This window comes from Elgaria multicarinata, chromosome 17 (genome assembly GCF_023053635.1).
Source record: "Elgaria multicarinata webbii isolate HBS135686 ecotype San Diego chromosome 17, rElgMul1.1.pri, whole genome shotgun sequence".
Taxonomy (NCBI): Eukaryota; Metazoa; Chordata; class Lepidosauria; order Squamata; family Anguidae; genus Elgaria; species Elgaria multicarinata.
In genome coordinates, this window is record NC_086187.1 from 26,901,021 (window position 1) to 26,928,003 (window position 26,983).

The following is a 26,983-nucleotide window of genomic DNA, read 5'->3' on the forward strand; positions in this document are numbered from 1 at the left end:
AATTGTCATGCTTTTGCTTTCAAGCCCGACTCCTCACGCTTTCTATGCAACCCCAGAGCGAAATTATTTTCCTTTGAGTACGTGAAGGATGCTTGGGGAAGCCAGGCATTCTAATTGAATCACACTGATATTGCACCAATTGCACGGGATACCCATCCACTTCCAAAGGAAAAGAAAGGAAAAGGAACCTCTTGTGCAAGCACTGAGTCATTACTGACTCTTGGAGGGACGCCAGCTTTCGCTGACGTTTTTATTGGCAGGTCTTATAGCGGGGTGGTTTGCCGTTGCCTTCCCCGGCCGTGATTACCTTTCCCCCAGCTAACTGGGTACTCACTTTACTGACCTCGGGAGGATGGAAGGCTGAGTCGACCCGAGCCGGCTGCCTGAAACCAGCTTCCGCTGGGATCGAACTCAGGCCGTGTGTGGATTTTGCCTTTAAAGCGTTATCAATTTGGGACCAGGTTACATGAAGTCTCGCTTGCACCCATATGAACCTGCCAAGGTGTTGAAATCCTTCTTGGAGGCCACCATCAAAAGCCATCCGATTGGAGGGTACTGGGGGCACAGCCTTTTTAGTGGTGGCCCCACATTTTTGGAACTCCTTCCCCTGCAAAATACATTTGTTGGCATTCATACACAGCCCCTAAAAGCCTCTGTTTCGTTTAACTTTATTAAACTCTATGCTGGTTTGGAATTTTAATTGCTGCTGCTGATTTTAATTCTTAGTGTGTATTATCTTCACAGGTCGCATTGTGGGGTTTTACCCTGAAACTGGAATACAAATATATTGAAAAAATATCGACGAGGTTATGAAATTCATGAAACCTAAATGCCGTATCAGACACCAAAACATAATGGGTGCTCCAAATCAAACAAGCTGACGCTTACAAGGAACAGCGGGCGGAGAGCTTATATTTAATCATCATCATCAATGGGAGATTTATTAGGGTCATGGAACTGCTTTATACAGTTAGAATATTGGGCCATTTAGCCCAGAATCATCTCTGATTAGCAAGGGCTCTCCAGGGTTCAGGAAGCGAGGAGATTGGTCTTTCGAATCACCTCCTACCTGATTCATTTTAACTGGAGAAGCCGAGGATTTAACGAGGAACCCCCTTTATGCAAAACATGTGCTCTCCCATTGAGCTATGGACTCTGCATGAGGAAGCAGCTACCACTGACTTTGAAATAAACCGTGTCATAGACTAGGTAGCACTACCTGACCAAACACCGCTGGCCTAAATTATGACGCGAAAAATAGATCTTGTGCAAACTGAAGCATATGGTACCACAGCAGATCAAACCAACTTACTAACGATTTGGCCGGAAAGATCCACAAAACAACAAAATAATTCCAACCTGAAGCACTTCATATTAACCAGAGGCACAATATACCCAATACGAAGGATTCAGCGCCATGCAAATATACCCACCCCTAAGCCAGACCACTCATTACTCCCCCCATCTGTGCCTTTTCAAGGCTTAATTTGCAGTTCGCAAGGATTCCCTCTGCAACATAATCCACGATCAAGAACCAGAAGCGGATCTGAAATAAGCTTAAACCATTTAAAGCACCTTATGATCAGAGCATTATTTTGGCATGCTTATAATATCGGTTCACGGGAATACTAGGAAACTAGGTTTTGAGCGCAAAGGGCGTCCTAGGTGTGATGTCGCTTACATGCTCCCGTGGAAAATCGTTGCCAAGTTATTCGCTGCAGAGTTTCAGTCAGGAGTCTTTCTCAGCTGTACCTGGCGATGCCAGGGGTCGAACCTGAGACCTTCTGCATGCAAAGCAGGGGGCTCTCCCGCTCTGGAAGCTCACAAGCTATGGACACCTCCTGTTTGCCCCCAGCACCTATCAATGGCCACTCCACTTTTTTTGGTTTTGTTTATTCGTTCAGTCGCTTCCGACTCTTCGTGACTTCATGGACCAGCCCACGCCGTTGCCACCCCTAGCTCCCCCAAGGTCGAGTCCGTCACCTCCAGAATATCCTCCATCCATCTTGCCCTTGGTCGGCCCCTCTTCCTTTTGCCTTCCACTTTCCCTCGTATCAGCATCTTCTCCAGGGTGTCCTGTCTTCTCATTATGTGGCCAAAGTACTTCAGTTTTGTCTTTAATACCATTCCCTCAAGTGAGCAGTCTGGCTTGATTTCCTGGAGTATGGACTGGTTTGATCTTCTTGCGGTCCAAGGCACTCTCAGCATTTTCCTCCAACACCACAGTTCAAAAGCATCTATCTTCCTTCGCTCAGCCTTCCTTATGGTCCAGCTCTCGCAGCCATAGGTGACTACGGGGAATACCATTGCTTTAACTATGCGGACCTTTGTTGTCACTGTGGTGTCTCTGCTCTTAACTATTTTATCAAGATTTGTCATTGCTCTCCTCCCAAGAAGTAAACGTCTTCTGATTTCCTGGCTGCAGTCAGCATCTATTTGGCCCTTATTTATTTATTTATTTATTTATTGCATTTCTATACCACCCAATAGCCGAAGCTCTCTGGGCGGTTTACCCTCCGGCTTTGGTAATAACAGCTATGTTGTTTCCATACACAGCGGTTCCCATCTGTAGCCCGCGTGGTGGCGTGGGTAAAGTGTTGGACGAGGACTGGAGAGTCCCGGGTTCAAATCCTCACTTGGCCATGAAGCTGACTGGGTGAATCTGGGCCAGGCACTGACACCCAGCTTAGCCTCCCAGAGAGGGTTGTGGTGAGGACAAAATGGAGGAGGAGGAGGATCATGTACACGGCCGCTTTGGCCTCCTTGGAGGAAAACATGGGATGTAAATATAACCAACAAATAAATACATTTCCATCCCAATAGTTCATTTTAAGAACAATTCTTACAAAATGGGGCAGGTTTTCAAAAAAATGCTGTGTCAGAGAGACAGACCGACAGAAGGAGGGAAACACACACACAAGCCTTTTGCTGGACAATCCCACAAGGAGAATGCAAGCTTCCTGCCAGCTTTTGCTGCACGTAGATGTCTCATTTTGACACAGCTTTAATGCACGTGGTTCCTCCTGTGGAGGAGCAAATCCCCACTCTCATGGATGGAAGGGTCAGCTCCTACAAGGCACAGAACTGGCACAGCAGACCCCACCCCACCCCCGTGACTCAGTTTTGCACTGCAGCAGCTGCGCTTTCCAAAACATGGGCTACTAGCCTGGCCGTGGGCTGCCGGATCCACATTCTCAGGGAACAAGAAGGTGGCCAGCACAGACGCAAAGCCAGAAGAAATCCACATGATTGAAGTAGTGTTCCGGACGGAACAGCACGCAACAGCAAAAGTACTCCAGAACTCACAGAAGCTCTGGAAAGCAGATCAGAAGGCCCGGGACCAAAGCAAGTTGCTCCGAAGAGCGGGATGCAGATAAACGGCAATAATTTCGTGACCGAGCATCGTTGCCGGAGCGAAGGCTAGCTTTCGAGACCCAACCCGCTGTCGTAGCCCTGCTGCAGCTGGATTTGGTCATCACTGATGCGATCATACTGGTAGGCTACAAAGAGGTGGCGATCACAGAACCAATTTAAATTATTTACTCATCTTTATAGATATTGTTACTGCTTTTGTTTGTGAGACACTGCAAGAACTGGTGAGTTATTCAGCAAGGTACTAGATTTTAGAACTGAAAAATAAATGAGTCCTATGTCTTGTCACTTCCCAAACGCATCTCTAGAAAGGCTGCACAGGACTCATATTTACCTAACGTCATTGTGTGTTCCCAATTAAATTTTCATGCGAACCAGTGCTGTTTCCTGGCAAAGAAAGCACAATGCTGATGGGTTTACAGATGTGTGTGTGTGTGTGTGTGTGTGTGTGTGTGAGTGAGTGAAGCACAGCCACCAGGCCTGGAGTGCAAAGACAAAAACTGAGATCCATGCAATATGGAACTATTCTCCATGTTCTACAGCATCCAAAAGAGCCATCAACGAACGCAACCGTCAAATAAATGCATCTCACAAACTCGGCCAGGCAGAACCATGGAAACACCAGACAAGCAAAGCAGTGTGAAGCAACAGAGACTTTGACTGAGGTTTTGCTCCAGAAAGACCTGCTTGGCAATTATAAAGCGGGTGGCAAGTCCTTCTCCTTCTCAGTGCTTAACCACTTCCATCCTACCGTGGAATTTGAACGAAATTCTTAAGACACAATCCCTTCCCTCTAAGGCCATTCATGCCTATGCCACTTGTACAATGTATTGTGTACAAGCCACTTTACATTCCATTTTATCAAGCTAGCTCACAATAGATCAACAGCACCCACTGGGTGCTTGCAGCCAATGAGGAGCAAAAAGCGGGGGCATGACTTAACAATTTCTTGATCACTGCAAGGAAAATGTTTAGGGGAGGGAGATGTTGTTCAATTAATATGCAAAACTAAAGTCTTAGCAACAGTAGATCCAAATTAAGATGGAACATTTGGCTTCATCTTAGTTTCAAGGGCCAACGAGATACAGTGACTGAAGTGTTGGATCTGAACAGGATCAAGTCCCTGCTCAGAGGTGACACTCACTAGATGGTCTTGGCCTACCCTTCAGGGCTGTTGTTGCCAGCCTGAAACACCTCCTAGTTCTGTGGGAGAAAGGGAAGATCTCCAGTGCAATGCAAGAAACCAGCCTTCACCAACTTGATGCCCTCCGGAGGTGTTGGACTGCAAGTCCCATCATTCCCAGGCAGTATGTGCTGGCTGAGAATGATGTCTATTGCAATCCAACACAACTAGAGAGGATCAGGATGGCGAAGGCTGCAATAAACAAACTGAATCAACATCTGTCTTCATGTTCCCCATTGGCTGTGCAGCTCCCAGACGGAGTATGTTGAAGGTACAGAATGGGGCCCTGGATGAGCAGAAGACGCCATACCAGTTGTAGGAGGGTTTAGAGTGGACCTCGGCTCAGTGGTAGAACACGTGCTTTGCAAGCAGAAGATCCTCGGTTCAATCCCAGACTTCTCCAGGTAGGGCTAGGAAAGAATCCTGCCTGAAATCCCAGAGAATCACTGCTGCCAGTCAGTGTTGACAATACTGAGCTAGATGGACTGGTCTGAGCTGAAAGGCAAGTTAGAAATGAATTTAACAAAATGAAGTCTCCTCAGGGTTTTCCTCTAATTGAGAAGATCATGAATGGCACACAAACGTCCTTGGAAGATGACTCTCGCAACAACTATTGTGAAATAGGGCACCCTCTGCAACACGTAGCTGTAAGAAAGAATGGGACGTGCTCTAGGTCAGAGGAGGACAAACTACAAGGCTTCCGGGATCTACTTTGTTTTTTGACTAGGATTCCCAAGGTCCATCCACTAAAGCAGGAGTGTGCAACTTGTGGTCTTCCAGATGTTTTGGCCTACAACTCCCATCAGGCCTCACCATTGGCTATGCTGGGTAGGGGTGATGGGAGTTGTAGGCCAAAACATTAAAAGAGCCAAAGTTGCCCATCCCTGAACTACTGCCAGGTGCCAAATAATGATTTAGGGGTTCAGACACACTATTTGAATTAAGGAACAGGGGGGGGGGCTTCTCAACCTGCGTCCAGTGCCAGAGTTATTTTCAATCCCAAAGGCAAGCGTACAGTTCTGACATACAAAAAATCCACACCATGTTTTCTTCTCCCAACTTTCTTAATTAGAACAGCCTAGTTGAGGAAGAAAGGGGGGAGCCTTTTGGTTGTTGGCTTTGTTAAATCACTGGGACGCCAGAAACTTTCGCAGATCATCCCAGAGACCTAAAGTAGGTCCCAGTCTACCTTCTGCACGCTCCTGCTTGCTCTCTTTGCTTCAGCCAGGTTAACAAAGAGGGCCACCAAACCTGACCCTAGAACCAGCACCAGGACTTTCTGCCACATGGCGCATGAGGAAAGGATCTACACAAAGCTAGAAAGTTTTTTTTTAAATGTAAGAGAAATGATACTCTACTTTTATCTAAGCTTGGCACTCTACCGAGATTGTTCAGTTCTCTGCTCATACCTAGATAGGCCTTGAGATTCTTAACTTAGCACAGAGCACCCTACAATTTGCAACAGTACTCACACTGTAAGGAAAACCCTCAAAACCGTGGGAATGTCTCTGTTTAAATAAGTGGAAGCTCAGAGTCTCTTAGTCAAGGTCACAGTAAAGGTCAGCACTTGAGCCAGGATGTAAACCAAATTTCCATGACACTCAGCAAGATGCTGGCTATAGGATCATTCCTTGACCCTTGCTGGACATCAGTTGCCCACTGAACGTTGCAGTTTAGCAGAAGTGGGTCGCAGGCAGTTTTGATCCTAAAGACAAAACGGCAGGCCGCTTCTTAGACTGTTACCCCTGGAACTAGCTCTCTGACCTAACGGAGGTGCTGCATTGCCCTAAAGACAATCATGAACGAAATCTGGCAAACAGGGGAGAGGCGCAGTGCAGGAACGCAGGGCCCCCGATAATCACATTTCGGCTGCTTTGGCCCAAGAATCTCCATCACAGTCACAACGGAGGCAAGAGATGAAAGCGTAAGTAATAGCACCGATTCTTCTGGGGAGTGGATGCAATAAGGCAGAGGCCAGCCTTCTCGAACCAGGCACCCTCCAAATAGGCTGTGCTGTAACACCCCTCTGACACATCCAGAGTGCATTGGATCGGGGAAGCTAACAAAGCAGTTCCTATGTCCTGGCTACTGTGAACTACAGAAGCTGGAGGAGATGCCCTGCTACTGAAAAGGAGGCCCTGCAGCCTCCTGACCCTCTTTCTAATCCAGACAAAAAGCACCTTTATCTAGGCAAGAGCTAACACAGACCTCATGCCCTGCTACTCTTGCCCTCCGGCCCCCACTGTCCCGCCACCCACCCCAGCTGTGCCCCGCCATACACATCTACGTTCTCTCTCTCTTCCCTAACATTCCTCAGTCTCGCCCTCATCTCCCCGCTTTGTCTATTTCAATATTTCCCTTGTTCCACCATGTCCAACGGGATGGTTCAAGGACGCTGAGGGATAATCGGTCTGCAGTCCTCGAACCAGACCGTTGTCCCCAAACAAACTATCATCTTCACTCAGCCTGCTCCTAAGCTGTGCCCAAGAATGTCACAGCTGCCAGGCTGGATCAGATGAAGAGTCTGTATCAGCCTTCCTGAACACGGCAGCCTCCCTATGAGGTCACTGATCTCATTGAGGTCCTCAGAGGTTATGCTCCTGATGGTTCTGCATAGATCTATGGCCCAGCTGAAGTCCACCCAGAGAAGAGCCTTCGGTGTGGTGGCCCCCTTCCTCCAGGACTCCCTGTCTCTGGAGGTCAGGCAGGCACCAACAGTGAGTCGCTTCTGGCACCTCCTGAAAACAGCTTTATTCCAGGAAGCCATCCTTGACTGACCAGCCCCGGTTCTTATTATTCCTTTGTTTTTAAATATAACAATTTTTATTTCTTTTATCTCTTTATAATTTTTTTTTATTGTTCACCACTCCAGAATCTGTTTACATGTGGTAAATAAATGCTGTAAATAAATAATAACAGCAACATTCCCAGCCAGCATGGCCCATGGGAGTTGAAGCTGAAAGATTCTGGAGTGTGCCAAGCTCACCCATTTCACCGGGCATCCTGTTTCCAGGAGTGGCTAACTAGATACCTGCAGGAAATCCAAAAGCAGAACATGCTATTACATGCCCTTTCCCTGTTGTTTGTCCTCAGAATCAACTAATCACAGGTGTGCAGACTCCGAATTTGGAAGCCCCACTATGACTAATAGCCAATGATCAGCAAGGCTACCCACCATGAGTATGTTGAATTCTTTGGTTCTTAAAAGGCACCTTTAAATTGAGTGGCACACTCTCCCCAGCCTACGGTAATATATTTCGCAAGTTAAATTATTCAATATGCTTCCTTTAACTTTTTTTTAAAAAAATCCAGTACATATTGCAAATCAATGTCACCAGGTTCTTGCGTTTTTGACACTACGCTTCTGTACAGCAACCACAGTTTTACACTCTCACTTAGTCATTGTTTTTCAAAGCCAAGAAAGCCACATCCTCCCTTAAGCCTGTCCTCGTAAGGAAGTCACTCTAAACTGCCTCAATCATTTGAAATGATCTTTTTTGGGTGACGGGACATTCCTAAGAGGTCATTTTTGGAATGGTGGGACAGCAAGAACTGCACAGAATGTACACACAAAATTCCTCTGTCAGGTTTACCTCTCGGACGCCCCAGCCCTTCCTGGTTTTATTCCATGACAGCGGTCCTGGTACCAGATTCATCCTGCACCTCATAACAACCTAGGCTTCCCCAGTTCCTCTCCTCTCCACTGCATGGTCGGCCCTACCTCCCCTCTTCCCCAAATTGTGACCCCGGCTCCCCCAAACCTTCCAACACATCGGGCAGGGAGGGGGACATTCTTGTAACATCATTATTCTTCCACAAATGATCACTCTCACCCCACTGTTACACAAGGGAGGAAGCTGCTGTCCTCCAGAATGTTTGGACTGTATTGTATTCCGTTTCATTTTGTTCTGTACAGCACCATGAACGTTGATGGCACTATATAAATAAATAATAGTAATAATAATACAACTACCATCAGCATCCCCTAGCAGTCAGGGATGCTGGGATTTGAAACCCATAACATTTAGAGGGCAGATCATCTGCCATAGGCTCTATTCATTTACTGTCCAACAATTTGTCCCCTTTCCTGATTTTTTTTTAAAAAAAACCACACACACAAGGGAGTGCTTATTACTTCAGACTGCAGTCCTCAACCCACTTACCCATTGAACTGAATGGAACTTACTTCCAAGTAGAAATGCATAGAATTGCACTGTAACTTACAGATCTACTAGGAAAACCCGAGTCATCCCATCATCTGTTCAAAACAAACTTCAGCACCTGCAAAGGGGGTGGTGGTGGTAATAATGACAGGCTGTGTACTCTATGGCAGGGGTCCCCAACCCCCGGGCCACGGACCAGTACCGGTCCATGGCCTGTTAGGAACCGGGCCACACAGGTGAGCTGCTTTCACACACACACACACACACACACACACACACAAGCGTACCTGGGCGCGGGGCGCCATCTCACCTGCCCAGCCAAAGCGAAGCCAGGACACTGGAGTGGGGGGGGCTTCCCAAAACAATCCCCTCAACCCTCCCCCCTAGTCCATGGAAAAATTGTCTTCCACGAAACCAGTCCCTGGTGCCAAAAAGGTTGGGGACCGCTGCTCTATGGCATGCCTTGCTGGTCATGCGCAAGAATTTACATGGAAGTCCATAAGCCGCACACACCCAACTCAAAGGTTTATAGACCTGGGGCTGAATTCGAGCCACTCACACTAATATTTTGACAAGACATCCTCAAAAGGCCAAGACAGGAGCAAAACAAAGGCAGCCGTTTACCAGGGCAGGGTATAGAAATGAGAGGCTATCGGAGGGTAATGGTGCCGCCATAAGTAGCGCTATATAACCCAGTCTCCTCCAACTGGGTGCCCCCACACCCAGATGCGTTGGACTGCAACTCCCATCATCCCTGTCTGGGGTGCGATGGGAGATGCTGTCCAACACATCTAGATGCTGTCCAATGCCGCTATAACTGGTGAATGGTCAGTGAGGAGTGTTGATTTGCACATTTATGAATCTTTTATTAAATGACCCCCCCCCCCCAAAAAGCAAGAAGACAGACAAGGACCAGACAACAGAAGCGTTCACCTGTGAAAATAACCTCCAGCGGCCCAGTCACAGGCAGCGGCTGATTTTTATTACCAGCCATGGATATCGGCACTCACCCAGGCCCCAAATGCAAACACAAGGGACTTCCAGGGAGGACAAGCGAGAGGAAGCATCAGACATATTGCTCTACGAATTGCTATCAGAAAAACCGGCCCTGGCAGCTGGCGACAAGCAAGACCAGATAACCAGCGCATCTCAAATGCACCCCTTCCTCCCCCCCCCCGCCCCAGAGAAAAAATGCAAGGACTTATGAGGGGCAGGGATCATGGGGGGCTGGCGCATCCCCAAGGCTGTGCCCCCACCCCACCCCACCCCACCCCAGAGCATGCACAAAGCCCCCCTGCCAGGCTGCCTTGCTCCAAAGCAGGCCAGGGCGTCCCAGCTTGGGGTGGGGGGTGGGGGGTGGAGAGGGAAGCCAGGCAGGGGCAGGTGGGGCGCTGGGGGGCAAAGGAGGGTGAGGGGAGAAGTTGCACCTGCCAAAATTCCCTCCTCTCCACAGCTGCCGTTAGGGGAGGGCGGCGAGGGCTTTTCTTCCACCGGGGTCTGGCTGCTGCCCACCTGCCTCCCTCACCTGCCTCCCCCATTTCTACCCCCCCCCCCCCGCTCTATCCACCTGCGCCCATCCCCGTCGCCTCAGGCCTGCTGAGCCCTTCTTCTCCACCCCCAGCGCCCGCTTACCGAGGCTCTGCCCCACCGGGGTGCTGAAGGGGTTCCCCAGCAAGAACTCCATCTTGGGAGGAAGATGATGATGACCACCAACCCGCCCGGCCTCCCAGCCTTCCTCTGCTCCGTCTCCTCTCTCTTTGCCCCCTAGCCCCGCCTCCTGCTCTTGACCGGCAGCCGCGCTCGCCAACCGGAGCCGCCGCTTTCCCCAAAGGCCCACCCGCTAGTCCCTGAAAGCGCTCGCTCATTGGTAGGCGCGCACGCCAATCGCTGTCAGGCCGGGCGGCCCGACCTCCAAGCTGACGGGCGTCAGATAGCCGGAGGGGTTGAAGGAGGAGGAGGAGGGAAGGGAGACGAGCCCGCCTCCGGAGCCAATCGATTGGGTAAGGCCTCATCCAGACTCTGCCGCCTATTGGGTAATATTCGCAGATGATTCGGCTGAGGCTTGGGTTGAATAGCCAATCCCGATGGGGGAAGGTCTGTTTATGCGTCTTCCCATTGGTGGCGCCGCTTTGCTTGGACGCGCCCACGCGCGGGCCGAGGGCAACGAGCGGGACGGCCCGCCGGCGTCCTCGGGTCACGTGGCGACGGAAGCTCGGGGAGGGGGCGTGCGTGCGTGTTGTGGTCACGTGACCTCCCTTAGCAACGGCCGCGGGTTTCTTAGCAACGGGGCCTTCTCGGGTTCAGCGGCCCTGGGACAGGATGTATTTGCCTGGCAGGCAGAAATTCAACTGGTGCAGCGTTTAAGACTGGTAGGCTGAAGTTCTGTGTTTGGAGTCAGCCTCTGCGTGAGGCCATTCGGGCCGGCATCTTTATTCCAACAGCCTCCAGGCTTCTGGGAAGCTCTGCAGTGCTGCCTCCAAATTAGGGGTGGGGTGGACTAGATGCCTCCAGGGGACCCCACCCCCACCCCCTTCCTTGCTACCATTGCCACTACCCCATTTTGTGTGCTTTCTCCCTCTGGGACTCAATCCGCACAAGAAGGGTGTTGAGCTGTGGGCTAGGGTGGCCACTTCGGAAACCCCCCCGCAAAGAGGAAATGCATCTTCACTAAAAGAGAGAGAGAGAGGGAAAAAGGGGTAGTGTGAGAATGGTTGGGTAAAAACATATTTCCCTATTTCCCTTGCGACTGGAACAACTTTACACTTTTAAAATAAATGTACTACAAATAAACCGGAAAAAGTAGGGAAATGTTTTTAAAGAGGTTGTTTACCATTTCTTGAAGTTTGATAGACCCCTGGCTTTGCATGCAGAAAGTCCCAGGTTCGGTCTCCAGTTTCTCCAGGTAGGGTAAGGAAAGAATCCTTTCTGAAACCCTGGAGAGTCATGGCTGCTGGTCGAATGTCGACAATCCTGGGCTAGAGGGACCGACGGTCTGACTCAGTGTAAGGCCTCTTCTGATGTTCCTATGAAAACTCACGATGTATGATTTTTCTCTCTCCTTATGGTGTCAGCTCTTTCTCTTCAGCTTCTCTTCCTCCTCTAGCTCGTAACAACTGACTCTTCCTCAGTCCCTTTACCAATGTTCTTTGCCTTCTCTTCCACTGGCCCAGCACTCTAAGAGTTCACAGGAGTATGTATTGTTGCATGTGCATACACACACAGTGTCACATGTTACATGCACAACGTGGGACATATGCATTAAACTCCACTTTGCCTCATCTCTCTCCCTTCCCAAGCTTTGAACTTTTTCCAAGTTTCAAAATATTCTGCACGTCCACACTGCTCAAGCTTCGGTTTAAAACAAAAATGAGCAAAATCGGTCTCGTAGAACTTTAGCAGTCAGGTGTACACTACCTGATAATGTGCACAATCAGGTGCACACTACTGGATGGGGTTGCACTGCCTCTGAAAGAGCAGGTTCATAGTTTGGGGGTACTCTTAGACCCATTTCTGTCACTCAAGTAGCAGCCACAGCTCGAAGTGCCTTTTACCATCTTAGGTTGGTTTGCCAACTACGGCCTCTCTTGGACAGGGATCGCTTGGCCACGGTGGTACAGGCATTGGTAACCTCAAGATTGGATTACTGCAACGCGCTCTATGTGGGGCTGCCCTTGAAGCTGATCCGGAAGCTGGAGCTCATGCAGAATGCTGCAGCTCGGCTGTTGTCTGGAGCTGCCCTGTTCCAGCATGTAACTCCTCTGCTGAGGGAACAGCACAGGCTGCCTATTCGCTACCGGGCCAGGTTGAAGGTTCTTGTACTTGTGTACAAAGCCCTAAACAACTTGGGACCAGGATACCTGAGAGAGCGCCTTCTCCCCAACCAACCTGCCCGGTCACTGAGGTCATCCGAGGGCCTGCTCCTGGTGGTTCCACATAGATCCATCCTCCGATTGGAATCCACCAGGGGAAGAGCCTTCAGCGTGGTGGCCCCCTCCTGTGGAACTCCCTGCCTCTGGAGGTCAGGCAGGCACCAACCTTGTACTCCTTTCGGCGCCTCCTGAAAACGTCTTTATTTCAAGAAGCCTTTCCTTAATATGCAGCCTTGGATCTCTGTTTTTTGCTTCTTTTAAATTTTGTTTTAACTGTTTTATTCTGTTTTTATTTTCATTTTATCTTGTACACCGCTCCGAAATTTTTCAATGGGGAGCGGTATATAAATATTCTAAATAAATAAATAAATAAACAATACTCTTATATAAGATCCTAATCTATTTGTATAGGAAAAAATGTAATAACATAAATAGAAATTATTATTATTATTATTTATTTATATAGCACCATCAATGTACATGGTGCTGTACAGATTACAGAAATATAGTACATTGCACAATAGTGTAACAGACCTTGACCAGGTGACCTCTGTGCCTGTCTGCTCAGTCTGCTGTCCAGGTACTGATTGCTGGTGGGTATCAATTCTTAGGGTTAATGAATGTTACATCATGAATTTTTAAGATATATTGATTCCTGTTCTAATGTTGTTCCCCGCCTCGATCCAAAAGGAGAGGCGGGTAAGAAATTATTATTATTATTATTATTATTATTATTATTATTATTATTATTGTGCTTTATCTTTAAACCTGTATAGAACAGGTCAACCCTGCATACCAGCTTCTGGCATGCAGAAGGACGATGCTACTTTATATGGGCGTGATAGCCATGGCCTCCATGAATTTATCCAATTCTTCACAAGAGCTATGTAAGCCATCCCCGTACAGGAGAGGACGAGACAGCCTGGGATGCGGCTGGGTGGGTAGTCAAGTGGACTGTGTGTGATGTGTCATTTTGCTCGCCGTGTGGGTGGATGCCTAGATGCTCTCTGCATTTGAATGAGATAATATCGCTGGCTAATACATGTCATTACATTTCAGAGCACACAACGGGCCAAGGGGATCTCGTTGATTTCTAATCTCGGGGGCGCTCTTCCTGCGCAAGATGAGTCGGCTGTACGATAGCATAGAGCCCAACGTAATTGATGAAGAGATGCTGCAGAAAGCCGTTGAGGAGCAAGGGCCTCGGGAAGAAGCCGGCCTGTTAGCCAAAAAGGAAGGGATTAATTTCAAAGATGTCAAAGAGCTGCAACTTGATTTTAGAAGTAAGGATTGGAAGATGAAGTACGGACCTTGTTATTAAACATTGAGAAGTTTTATTATAAAGCCTTTATTACCCTGAAATTTGCCTTGAGGGCAGTCAGCAATGAACATCAGTGTTTACGCAGTACTGTGAAAATTATTGCATTAACAGAAACAGGGTGTTGTAAAGGTATTCTACTGTTTGTGCAGAATCTCGAGCATGGCTGGGAAGCAGGACACTGGCTAGAGAGTCCTTTTAACCAGAACCGAGGAATTTACTGAGTGTCTCCAAAGAATACCTGCACTTTTATTTATTATTTAAAATATTTTAAAGCCGCTTTTCAGACCTATGCCCTCACAAAACAAGGTCAGCTGTGAGACCCTGAATATCCACAGCAAGCATACAGAATATTCCACTAGGCTGCTTTGAACACAAAAGTCAATTACAAATTTAGTTGAAGGCGGCTTTAAGCAGAAAGCTTTAAACTGCTTGCCCAAATTCCTGCACAGAAGGAACTAGGCACATATCAAAGGAAGTGAGGCAGGTGGCTACTAGGAGCAGGGCTTTCTCCGCTGTGGCACCCCAGCTGTGGAATGAGCTCCCCAGAGAGGTCCGCCTGGCACCTACACTGTACTCCTTTCGTCGCCAGCTGAAGACCTTTTTATTCTCTCAGTATTTTAACACTTATTTTTAACTTAAATTTAAATTTTACTGTTCTAATTCTGTATTTTGGTCTTCTATCAATTTCTGCTGCATGGTTTTATCCTGGTTGTGCTTTTTATACTGTATTTTGTATTTGTGTTTTTAGACTATTGGTTGTTTTATCACGGTTTTAATTTTTGTGAACCGCCCAGAGAGCCCTGGCTATTGGGCGGTATAGAAATGTAATAAATAAATAAATAAATTTGATTTGTCGCGTGGTTTCAGATGTCTTGAAGATCGACAACCTTTGGCAGTTCGTGAACCTGACAAAATTGCAGCTGGACAACAACATCATTGAGAAGATTGAGTCGCTGGACTGTCTAGTTCATCTGGTCTGGCTAGGTAAGCCGTTTGCATTTTGGGCTACATCAAAACACTATGAAATTCCTACGCGGAGAGCACCTCCCTGTAGGAATTCCCAAAAGCAGCCTTCACTTACTTGGTCACAGCTGATGATTACACAGGCGTGCAAGTTTGGAAGCGATTTCCGTGCATGAGTTGTATACTGTATGAAGTGATCCCAAGGCGTTGTGGTAAACGTGGTCCTCCTCAGCCGCCCCTGCCACTAATCCACCTAACCGGGGATTGATAGGCAGTTCCATTTTGCTCTTGACCAGGATTTTTGCACTAACTACACAAGACCGGGGTTGGTGTCGCTAAACATAAAACCTCTTGTTTCCTCCATCAAATGACCGCTAGAATGAGAGGGGCACTCGGCCTTCCCTGGAGAATGTTTTGTGACTGAATCCATTATAGCACTGCGCCTGATGAGAGGAGGTTTTTGTTCCCAGCCAAACCGTCCTCCACTTTGTTTCTGCCTCAGCCTCTTAAAAAGGCAGAATGACCTCACCAGGGTGCCTGCTGTTTGTTTGAAGAAGGCTGATATGCCCTGAATAACATTGTCTTCAGAACCTCCTCTCTCATATTAGCTAGTTATCGGATTCCTTTTTGGCAAAACCAACGCTAAGAGAGAAAATAACATATTTTCAGGAACGTATTGTGAGATGTTTTTTTGCCTATTCTAGTCAAAGCAGTAGTTCTCAAACTGTCGGGCAGGACCCCTTGGAGAGGGCATGACATATGCCCCCGAAACACCTGCAGCCTCAAAGCTCTTCTCTGCTGCATGTTAATATCCCAAGTCTGTATTATATTCTACAATTTGATATTCCCATGTCTGAGTCAATTATGAAGATCTTTTTTAAAAGCCAGCTCCTCCCTGTTAATTCCAAAATGTGAAAAAATGATTGTGTGAATAAGAGTTGTCTATGTGCACAATCCTAGGCATGTTTAGGCAGGAAAAAGCCCCTTAAGTGGGACTGAATGCTCTCCTTGTTGAACCTCATGTCTTCCACCTTCTTCTTTTCCCCCCCTCAGATTTGTCTTTCAATAATATCGAAGTCATTGAAGGCTTAGATGCTCTTGTTAAATTGCAGGATCTTAGTTTGTACAACAACAGAATTTCCAAGATTGAGAATCTGGACACATTGCAAGAACTTCAGGTCTTCTCTATAGGAAACAATAATATTCAAACCCTGGAAAATGTAAGGATTTAATTAATGAACCATTTTACAAGCCCTGGCTATAATCCTATGCACTGTTTATGGCAGTAAGTCTCATTGAACTCAGTGGGATTTTCTTTTACCTGGGTAAATCTTCCTAGGCTCCACGCTAGATACATCCCTCACACTCCCATACATTAGAAAGGAAGGAAGATCAGTACAGGGTGTGCAAGGTGACTTTTAAGGGACAGCTATTCCAATTATGGAATACTCTCCCCAGAGAAGTCTGCCCAGCACTTACTTTTGATGCCAGGCAAAGACTGTTTTATTCTCTCAGGCTTTTTAATCCTCTGCACCTCATGCTGTGCTTTAAGTAGTTTTATCTTTATACTTTTATTTCTTCTGATGCCTGTTTCTAGACTTCTCCTGCTTTTAACTGATGGTTTATTGCGCTTTTTTCTGTCTTTTAACACAGCCTTTGCATTTTATCTTCATTTTTATTGTCTGTTGCCCTGTGAGCTTTTATCTATAGTGGGGGGGGTCATAAATTTAGAATTAAATTTAAAAAATCAGCTATGACTAAGCTTTTCATTAAGTACCTGCTTAAAAGCTTCCAAAGAACTTGGGTTTGAAAACCACTGACCTAGCAAATCAATTCCATTAGCTTCACTATATACTGGATATTCCAAGAAATATCCAGTGCCAGCAGAAGTTGCAATGGTTTATTCAAGATGGTGTCCCCACCTTCCTCCTTCATGCCAGTTAGACACCTTTGTCCTACTCATATCCCAGCACAGTAGAATCATAGAATTGTAGAGTTGGAAGGGGCCTATAAGGCCATGGAGTCCAACCCCCTGCTCAATGCAGGAATCCACCTTAAAGCATCCCTGACAGAGGGTTGTCCAGCTGCCTCTTGAAGGCCTCTGGTGTGGGAGAGCCCACAACCTCCTTAGGTAACTGGTTCCAGAAAAAAGGGAAAATAGGAAAGAAATGATGTGAAGCAGGAATGAGGCTTGTGGGATATTGTACATTTGTAAATAGCGACCAGAGGGATTGGAATACACTTCAGGGAGGGAAAACTTTGTAAAAGGTGAACATGCCTCCTGCTTCTTCTTCTTCTTTTTTTAAGCCTTCCAGTTACTTATTTATTCCGCACCTTCACCATAACGTGGTGCCTTAACACAAGAGCTACACAAGTGACAACATACATTGTGAGTTTCAGGATGCAAGAGTGTATCTTTGCTGTGTTTGTACTGGAAAATAAGAGTGGCCAAGTATAAGAGAAATCACAGCAGAATCTCACTCGATAAAAAGCCAGTCTGCAAACTTGCAAGGACTGTGAGCTTGACAGTTTCAAAACAGAAGCCGGTTCAGCAAAAAGTCTGCCCATTCCTCATTTTTGAATGTCCCAAGTATTTCTGTGAATAGTTGACATGGCAATTTGGATCTCTCTGTCCCTCTGCCACAGGTGATCTATCTCAGGAAATTCAAAAACTTGCGCACGCTGAACCTCACTGGGAATCCCGTGTGTGAGAACGAAGTCTATTCCATGTTCATCGCCGCTTATCTCCCGGATCTTGTGTACCTAGATTTTCGACTGGTGGATGACACCATGGTAAGAGCTTAAAGGTGCAGACTAATCTTTGCTGTTTTAGCTTTCTTCTGCATCCATGAGACCTAGAAACTTGTCTGAATCAATGACAAATCTCAACTCCTTGTCTTTATTTTACTACAAATATTTTTTATCCCACTTTTCTGTCAGTGATGACCAGAGCAGCTTACAACTTGCCTTGAAACAATGCAAAACAACAAACATGAAATAACATATTGAAATGTACAGAGAAAAAGGTGAAGCACATAAAAAGAACTGAACCAGGAGCATTAAAAATCAACAGGGAAAAAAAGCCGATTAAAATAATGTCCAAAATATGAATGGTGTAAAGGGAAAAAAGCTTGTGAGCTTGTTTCTGGGACTGATTGCAGAATTACAGAGTCCCCCAGTAATTTTCAAGTCATCTGTGGCAGGAAAAATGTCTGAGAACTGCTGATGTAGGAAATATCTTGTAAAGCCTAGTCCCTAGAAAAGGCATACAGGAACTCTACTCTTTGAACACATCTCCATTATGAATGTTTATTATGGCCTTCCCCAACCTGGTGCCTTACAGATGTGTGGGACTACAACTCCCATAATCCCCCCACCAGCATAGTCCAACACATCTGGAGGGGACCATCTTAAGGAATGATGTGTTATTGTAATATTTTCTTTTTAAGCTTGTTAACTGCTCTGAGGGTTTACTCGAAGGGGATAGAAATGCATGAACTAAATAAACGTGTGTCGATTTTATCCCATGTCAATTGGTTTCCCAAAGAATCCTGAGCATTGTAGTTGAGTGAGATGACAATGTTTCCTCATTACAGACCCCAAGGCTCCTCCTCCTCACCTTGCGAAACTGCAATTCCCTGTAGGTCCAGTTTTAAGTCTAGAGCGTAGGTCTGCCCTCTGTGCTACTGAATCAGCTCATGAACAATACCTGGTCATAACCAGCTGGAGAGGCTGCCCCCCAAAACGCTCCATATCTCCCCATGGAGGCCTGACATGTGACTTGAGTGCCGTTGGTCTAAAGCCGTGCCATCTCTTTTGCCTTTCCCCAGCGAGAGATGGCCTTGATAAAATACCAGTATGCCATTGAGGAAATGAAGCAAGGGGAAACGCTGGCCTTGGCCAAGTGGGAGGCACTGGAAGCCAAGGAGAAAGAGGTGGAATATCATAAGGTATGTGCCCCTTGGCCATAGGCCATTGGCCTGGCGGAAGAACCCAACAGATACGGGACTCTCTTTCAAACCGCCAAAGATGTAATGGTGTCTTAACACTGAGCTAAAAATGGAGCAGAAATTGATCTCTCGGGGAGCGGTGTGTGCATCTCCCTTTTCGTTTAGAAGGAAAAGATGCTGCAATGTCATATGGCTAGTACTGGGGGGTGTAATTATTTGCGCTGAGCTATGCATCCTGAAAAGGTGGGCCCTGTCTGCCTATTGTTGTTTCTCTGAAGGACAATTGAACTCCTGAATGTGTGCGCACGTACGCACACACTGCAGACCTGTACAACCATAGATCCTCCAGAATTGGATCCAGCCTGCCAAAAACACAGCACCTGGGAAGTCACAATAAGTGGCTGGTAGGCTGCATTTGGTCAGGAGAGCCACAAGCCACGTTGGCCAGGCCCAGTCATTGAACCGGACAGATGTGCGCACATGTGCGAGTGTAACAGCGAGCGAGTAATCCAGAGTCCAGCTTCTTCACAGCCTGATAAAGGTCTTTTGAAGACAAATGAACTGTGGAGGAGGACAACATCTTTTTGGATAACTTTGGAGTCTCTGTATTTTGAAACAGCAGAGCGTGCGTTTTGTAGTATTCCACCACACACATTCCTTTGATATGTTAACTGGTCTGTTATGTTCATATTAAGCGGAGGGGTGCCCTTCGCTGGCAAATCTTAGCTCTCTTTGTTCCCGGCGGATTCCCGCGGTGTCCCTGACCTGGCTTGCATTTGGAAGCTGAGCCGAGAATTTGTTTCCGAAATCTGGGAACTTTTTTGGTGGGGTTTTTTTTTGGGGGGGGGGTGCGTAAAAAGAAATTTACACAAATTACGGCCACAAATTGCTTTACACAAATAATAATTTTAAAAATGGAAATCCACGAGCCAGCCCGACTTCATGCAGATTGTGAGGAAAAGTAAGCCGAAGTCTGGGGGTGCCAAGCTGACTAAAACTCACCAATCTTCGGCCCCCTCTATGTAAGGGACATTTTTCTCCTGGATTTTCCTCAGAGTGATATGAAGCTAAGGAATGAAATTCTCCCCCACCCACCCTACTTTCTCTGACTTTGTCCTTTTGCTTTCCTTTCCGCCACATTGCTTCTGTCTCAAGTCTGCTTACGTAGAGTATCTAAACGGAGCCTTCCTGTTCGACAGCATGTATGCAGAAGACCCTGAAGCATCCAAGCTGGTGTACCTCCCGGGAGTACCAGATCTGATGGAGATATATCCTTTTTGGTTTGGGACAGCACTTCTGATAAACTTTGAGAATGAGGGCTGTTCTTTGGGGGCATTCTCTGCTGTCATGAGGACTAGTGTCACACTTTCAAAGTAGCTTCATTGGATTCCATGCCTCCAACTGTGCCTTCTCCGAAGGGGAACTGAAGCAAAGCCCTGGGGGTGAAAGAGCTGCCTTTTACCACATCAGACTATCTGTCTGTGTGGTGCAGTGGTGTATACACTCTGCCTGACTGGCTCTACAGGAAAAGGGTGCAAAGGTTCCTCCCATCCTGTCCCTTCCTGACCCTTTTTTAGCTGGATGTACCCGGAACTGGGTCAGGCATGCAACCCTAAACCAGGAATGTTGAGCCTCTTTCAGCTGAGGGCCGAATTCAATTTGGAGAAGCTCTCAGGGGCTGCGTTCTGGTGGTAGGCGGGCCCCCCAAAACCGGTATATTGTAGCTTAAAGCTCTTACTGTCACCTTGCAGGGAATCCATCATGTGTGAAGCAGTTCTAGCCTGTGGGCTCTCTCTCCTTTTCTTCTCAAATACAACCAGGTTCTCTCTTTGACTCCAGTTTCACATATAAGAGTAAATTTGTCGCCATTTGTCAGAACCTGTTTGAGTACGGCCTAAGGCAGCACGAGAAGCGACAGGCCGAAGTCACCCTCTTTTACGAGTGCCTCCACGAAGCCCTGACGGACAACCAAGAGCAGGGCACCAAACTCATGGAGGCCTTCGAGGAGAGGAATCACCGGGTACGTGAGCGATGATTTCTTTGGCATTTGCAGAGTCGCGTTTGAGAGCCTCCTTCAAACATGAAGCAGGTTATAATTATTCCAAATAAGCACATTCATTCACTCCCTATGCTTCGGGTTGTCACCACCTTAAGAAACCCTTAGATAAGCTTCTGAGAAACCCTCGGGTTCCGTAGATCACAGTTTAAGAAACCCTGTGGACATCTGTTAGGACTCCGTTGTGTGTACCGGAGTCTTACTCCTCCACGTAACAAATACAAGGAATTTCTCCTGCTGTGGGGCAGCAGCTGATAATGTTCAGTCTCTCTTTCTCTCTTTCTCTCTCTCTCTCTCTCTGCGTGTTGCAGGTACTAGACATGATTCAGAGCTTCAGCGACACCAAGGTGGCAGAGTCTAAACTCGCTGACTACAACGAAGACATCACAAAGCTCTCAGAAACACTGATGACGCTGGAGATGCAACTGGTTGACCAGTTAGAGGTGAGGCAAAGTCCATCTGTGAGAAATTTTCCTTGGGAGATATTTTGCCAGGAGTAGGTAGACTCCGGTCTGTTGGTGGAGCCCTGGTCAATTTCTGGTGGGCTGGATTCTTGGCCACAACACTGATCCCTGCTGCTGAACCCAGAAGCAAAGCCATTTACTACATAAACTTAAAATGTATCATTGGGCCATGGGGGCTGCTTGTTTTTAAGAGGAGGGTCTTGCAAGATTGGTCAGCCTGCCCTACAGCCCACTGATCTTCTCATTGTCTGGAACATGGTTTAAATACCGCTGGTGTAGAAGATCCCAGGTTCAGTTCCTGGGCTATAAGACTTGTGGCAACAAGACAGGGAAAAGCCGTTGCTGGAGACCTTTGGGCTTTGTGAACCGCCCAGAGAGCTTCGGCTATTGGGCGGTATAAAAATGTAATAAATAAATAAATAAATAAATTCCTTGCCCCATTCCTGCACTCCAGTATCTTTTGCCAAGGAAACAATGAATAAACAGTGAGCAAAAGTGACTGTGGGAAATTAGATTTATCCTATTTAATTTTAGGCCAGATCAGATTTCTAAAAGTTGTGACATTGCTTCCAGTCAAACTCAACCTCTTTTCCCCCTGCCACCTTTTCCTTTCTTGCTAAGGAAGTGATCAAAGATTTTGAAAGGAACATCTTGGATCTGGTGTCAACTTTTATAGAAAACGAACAAGGACTATATCCTTTTGACTGCCTGCTGCTGGCCCTGAGCTGGAAATGGCAGGGGGCGCTTTGCTTCGGGTCGCTGAAGTTGGCTCACGCACGCTGCCCGGTGTTGAATTCCTTCGCATGAACGCATGGTAGGCCTGGATCGACGGCAGTTTGAGGTCCATAGAACACAGGCTTTCCTCTCTGCTCTTTGTGCCAGATTCTGTCTGAAGCGTTGCTGGGGCATAGCATTCAGGGAAATGATGGTGTTTCTGACCATAACATTGGGTCAACAGTTACGTTTTCCTGGAGGCCCACTTTGAGAAGCGAATAAAGGGTGATGGGGAGCAGTACCTCTAACCCAACCTTCCTGGGGGGATTATGAGAGCTGTAGTCCAACACATAGGGCTCATCTACACCAAGCAGGATATTCCTCTAGGAAAGCGGTACGAAAGCGGTATATAAAGGCAGGAGCCACACGACTGCTTTAGAGCAGTATTGAAGTGCACTGCAGGATCTACACTACTGCCTTATAGTGGTACTGAAGTGCACTGACAACTGTTGGGGCCCAGGACACATCTACACCAAGTAGGATATAGCACTATGAAAGCGGTATGAAAGCAGTATATGGTCTGTGTCATGAGCCCCAACAGTTGTCGGTGCACTTCCTTACCACTATAAAGCAGTCGTGTGGCTCCTGCCTTTTATATACTGCTTTCATACCACTTTCATAGTGGAATATCTGCTTGGTGTAGATGAGCCCATAGATTCCTGCATTGAGCAGGGGGTTGGTCTCGATGGCCTTAGAGGCCCCTTCCAACTCTACTACTCTATGATTCTATGACATCTGGAGAACACCAAGTTGGGGAAGGCTGCTCTACCCCAACCCTGTAAAAGGAAGCCTTGTTGCCACGCAACCACTTTTGCCAACCAGAGGCCATCGAGTCCAACCCCCTGCTCAATGCAGGAATCCACCCTAAAGCACACGGTTGTCCAGCTGCCTCTTGAATGCCTCTAGTGTGGGAGAGCCCACAACCCCTCCGTAGGTAACTGGTTCCATTGTCGTACCGGAAAAACTTCCTGACTGTTAGAGCAGTACGACCATGGAACCCATGACCTAGGGAGGTTGTGGGCTCTCCCACACTAGAGGCCTTCAAGAGGCAGCTGGACAACCACCTGTCAGGGATGCGTTAAGGTGGTTTTCTGCATTAAGCAGGGGGTTGGACTTGATGGCCTTACAGACCCCTTCCAACTCTACGATTCTATACAAGAAGCTTAGAAATTGGGATAGAGGTAAACAGTATCCCAGGATGGATTAAGCTCAAGGATGTCCAGTTGCTGATCTGTTTTTGTGGACGTCCCAGAGAGCTTCGGCTATTTGGCAGAATAGAAATGTAATTAATGAAGAATTAAAACCTATAAAGCAGCCTTCCTCAACCTGGGGCGCTCCAGATGTGTTGGACTACAACTCCCAGAATGCCCCAGCCAGCTGGCTGGGGCATTCTGGGAGATGCAGTCCAACACATCTGGAGCGCCCCAGGTTGAGGAAGGCTGCTATAAAGGGTTGGGTCCTTGTTGTCGCAATGATTGCGAATCCTGTTTTCATCCTCTCAACTAGGATTCCCCCTTTGATTGAATAGTGAACAACGTGGAAAGGGTGTTGATAGTTCAAAAATGTTTATTTATTCGACTATATTATTCCCTGCACTACACCAAAGACTCAAAATGCCAGAGGTTTTACATGTGTGTCCTAAAATTAGTGGCTGAATTGGACAATAAGGGGAGGGCGGAGAAAGATCCATTTGCCTGTGTCTTGATTTGTGGTGCAGTGAGTCAGTAGATGAGGCCAGTCTTTCAGCCGTTGGCTCAATTCAAAATATGATCCCCGCTTAAAAGTAGTGACTGCCCAAGGGCACCTCGCATGAAGCAGGGACTTCCAGGAGTAGGTCCCTTGACTGGGCTTCTCTTTTCTTTGTTTCTTAACCTTCTTCTGTACAATGGCTCAATGCCGGGATCTGGAGAATCACCATCACGAGAAGCTCCTGGAAATAGCCGTCAACACACTGGAGAAAATAGTGAAGAGCGAGTTCGACGAGGATATGCCCGAGGATGTTCGAATGGTAAGTTTATTTATTTATTTGTTACATTTCTATACCACACCATAGCCGAAGCTCTCTGGCCGGTTTACAAAAGTTAAAAACAGTAAACATTTAAAAAGTATACAACATTTAAAAATGTAAAAACAACAATATAAAAACAACAGTATCCATTTAAAAACAACAGTTCTGGGGTCCGTTAAAAAACAAGCTTAGCGTTGTTAAATGGTGTTAAATGCCTGGGAGAAGAGAAAAGTCTTGACCTGGCGCCTGAAAGATAACAATGTTGGCGCCAGGCGAGCCTCATCGGGGAGATCATTCCAAAGTCAGGGGGCCACCACCGAAAAGGCCCTCTCCCTTGTTGCCATCCTCCGAGCGTCCCTTTGAGTAGGCACTCAGAGAAGGACCTTAGATGTTGAGCGCAGTGTACGGGTAGGTTCATGTCGGGAGAGGCATTCTGTCAGGTATTGCGGTCCCAAGCCATCTAAGGCTTTATAGGTCAAAACCAGCACCTTGAATTGGGCTCAGAAACGTATAGGCAGCCAATGCAAACCAGAATTGATGTTATATGTTCAAACCTCTTTGTTCCAGTTATCAATCTGTCTGCTGCATTTTGCACAAGCTGCAGCTTCCGAATCGTCTTCAAAGGCTGCCCCATGTAGAGGGCATTGCAGTAATCTGATTTGGAAGTTACCAGAGTATGGACAACTGAAGCTAGGTTATCCCTGTCCAGATAGGGGCGTAGCTGGGCCACCAACCGGGGTTGGTAGAAAGCACTCCGTACCACCGAGGCCACCTGAGCCTCAAGTGACAGAGATGGATCTAGGAGAACCCCCAAGCTACGAACCTGCTCCTTCAGGGGAAGTGCAACCCCATCCAGAACCGGTTGAACACCCCCCATCCGGTTCCTCCTCCTTCCACACTGAGACTTAAACAAGCAAAATATTCTTGATCTGAATCATTTATGAGAGATTGTCCTCATTAGTGGAGGCTTCTCAGAAAAGTCGAAAGCAATACCCCTCCCCTTTTGTACTGTTTCAGGGTTGCAGAGTTCTGCTTTGGTGAGATCTTTAACTGGGGTCAGATTTCTCAAGATAAAACACAAGAAGAGATCAGCACCACGGAAAGTGGTGCTGGAGCTGGGTATCAGACAGGATTATCTCTGTGTTGCTCCAACGAGGAGCAGATCAAGACTGAGCCTTAAGGATGGGTTTGCGTGCCTTTGTCTCTTAAAGGAGCCTGGCCTGTTGTAGTCACCTCAAACTGCAGCAACATGAGAGTGGCTGTGGCATTTGTGTGCTAATGGCCAGAATCCCAGAGTCTGAAGATGGCAAGGCAACTGCCTTTGGATACAGGAGAGTCAACCCCTGGGATCTTTCTAGGGAAGTAGGTTCTGGGAAGATGGAAGCTGCATGTCTTTCCTTGACTGCATCCTCTTCCTGAGATGTTAATTCTAGTGCCTCCTCTGAGGATGAGGGTTTGGGGTCCTGATCCGTGACACCTTGCTGGGTCGGTTTTCCCTTCCTAGCTTTTCGTGGACAAAGACACCATCGTCAACGCGGTCAACGCCTCGCACGACATTCACCTCCTGAAGATCGACAACCGAGAAGATGAAATCATCACGAAATCGAACGGCTGGGCTTCTACGCTGATAGAAAAGGTAAGCCGCAGCCTCGTTGGCCTCTGCACAAGGCCCTCACTGAAGGAAGTCCGAATTTATCAAGAACGAGAGAACTTCCAACTCGCCACTTTTAATTCAGCCAGTGTTATTTGCCACCAAGGAGGAACTAGGACAGCAGGAAAAGTGACCTCCTGGCTTGGTGGTCTTTGGGGGTTTGAAGACCTGCCTTGAATGGGCAATGTCGCCTGTTTTCAATCCCTGCAGGTTCACAAGGATGAAATCCACAGAAACCGAAGCCGTGTGATGGAAATCAACCAATACATTGACCATCTGCACAGCGAGTTGGACAACCTGGACATTCTGGAACAGTAGCTGGCTTTCGACACAGAACTGCGTCCATCCCGTGATTAGATCCAAGGTTTGAATTCAGTACCTGGGAAGTGAACCTGCTTGGAGAACTCCTCCCCACTGAAAAATACCCCCCCACACACATAGTCCTGAAAAGGAGAATGTGCCCCCTGAAATGTGTAACAATCAAAATGTGTAGAATAAAACAGATGGTAGAGCCATTAGAAAGGAGATATGTTAACTTAAACCAATGCCGTGTGGTTGTAAATCATTTCCCTGTCACAACTCCAGTCTCCTCTTTGAATCGTTAGGAATGGATAGTTAAGGCCAAGCTATAAACCCCAATGACGCAAACAAGGATATTCCAGGCAGCTTAGGACATGGCCATGTGATGGTTTGAAACCGTGAGATGATGCGGAAAGGGGCCCTTCAGCATTGCCCGTTGATAAGCACGGGGGTGGAATCCAGAATAAACGAACATGTTCATAAAGATGCAGTTCACACAAGGGTCTGACTCAGTATAAGACAGCAACTTATGCCGCTGCGTTTGCCGAGAGTGCGAGTCGTAACACCAAATCCCTGCTGCAAACCTTCCAGTGTCTGTAACGTACATAATACAGCTTTTATGTCTGGGGCAAGCTGTTCCCAAGAACTTTTTCTATGACTCTCACACACACTCTGGTATATGTGTGTTTGCAGCCTTCCTGGGAGATGGTGGTGGTGGTAGGGAGTTATTTTTAAGAAGCCTGAACTCAAAAGTTTCTCTCCTGTGATCACACCTGGGAAATCCGATTCGTTTTTAAACTCTTCCCCCCCACACACTTTTCTCCCTTGCTCCTTGCTTCCCAAGGAGAAAAGCTGACTTCAAAGGAGGGTTGATCTCCAGGTAGGGCATGAAAAACTGGAGAGCCACTG

General features: G+C 47.2%; 2 protein-coding genes across 4 annotated transcripts in view; one reads left to right on the plus strand and one right to left on the minus strand.

Annotated features, from left to right (window-relative positions):
• TOM1L2 (target of myb1 like 2 membrane trafficking protein) overlaps positions 1-10,430 on the minus strand; it is a 39,915-nt gene extending 29,485 nt beyond the window's left edge. For all 3 annotated transcript variants that reach the window (XM_063143244.1, XM_063143243.1, XM_063143242.1), the window contains exon 1: positions 10,351-10,430. In XM_063143244.1, the coding sequence (XP_062999314.1) occupies positions 10,351-10,402 (52 nt within the window). In that variant the 5' untranslated portion in view covers positions 10,403-10,430. The remainder of the gene's footprint in view (positions 1-10,350) is intronic.
• A 620-nt stretch (positions 10,431-11,050) lies between these two features.
• Positions 11,051-26,340, plus strand: DRC3 (dynein regulatory complex subunit 3). Its single transcript, XM_063143026.1, has 13 exons — positions 11,051-11,087; positions 13,647-13,870; positions 14,776-14,892; positions 15,925-16,091; positions 17,518-17,664; positions 18,702-18,821; positions 19,977-20,101; positions 20,661-20,841; positions 21,189-21,320; positions 21,963-22,033; positions 24,000-24,123; positions 25,628-25,759; positions 25,985-26,340. The coding sequence occupies exons 2-13, from the start codon at positions 13,711-13,713 to the stop codon at positions 26,090-26,092; spliced, it is 1,584 nt and encodes a 527-aa protein (XP_062999096.1). The 5' UTR covers positions 11,051-11,087; positions 13,647-13,710; the 3' UTR covers positions 26,093-26,340.
• Positions 26,341-26,983: the final 643 nt, after the last annotated feature.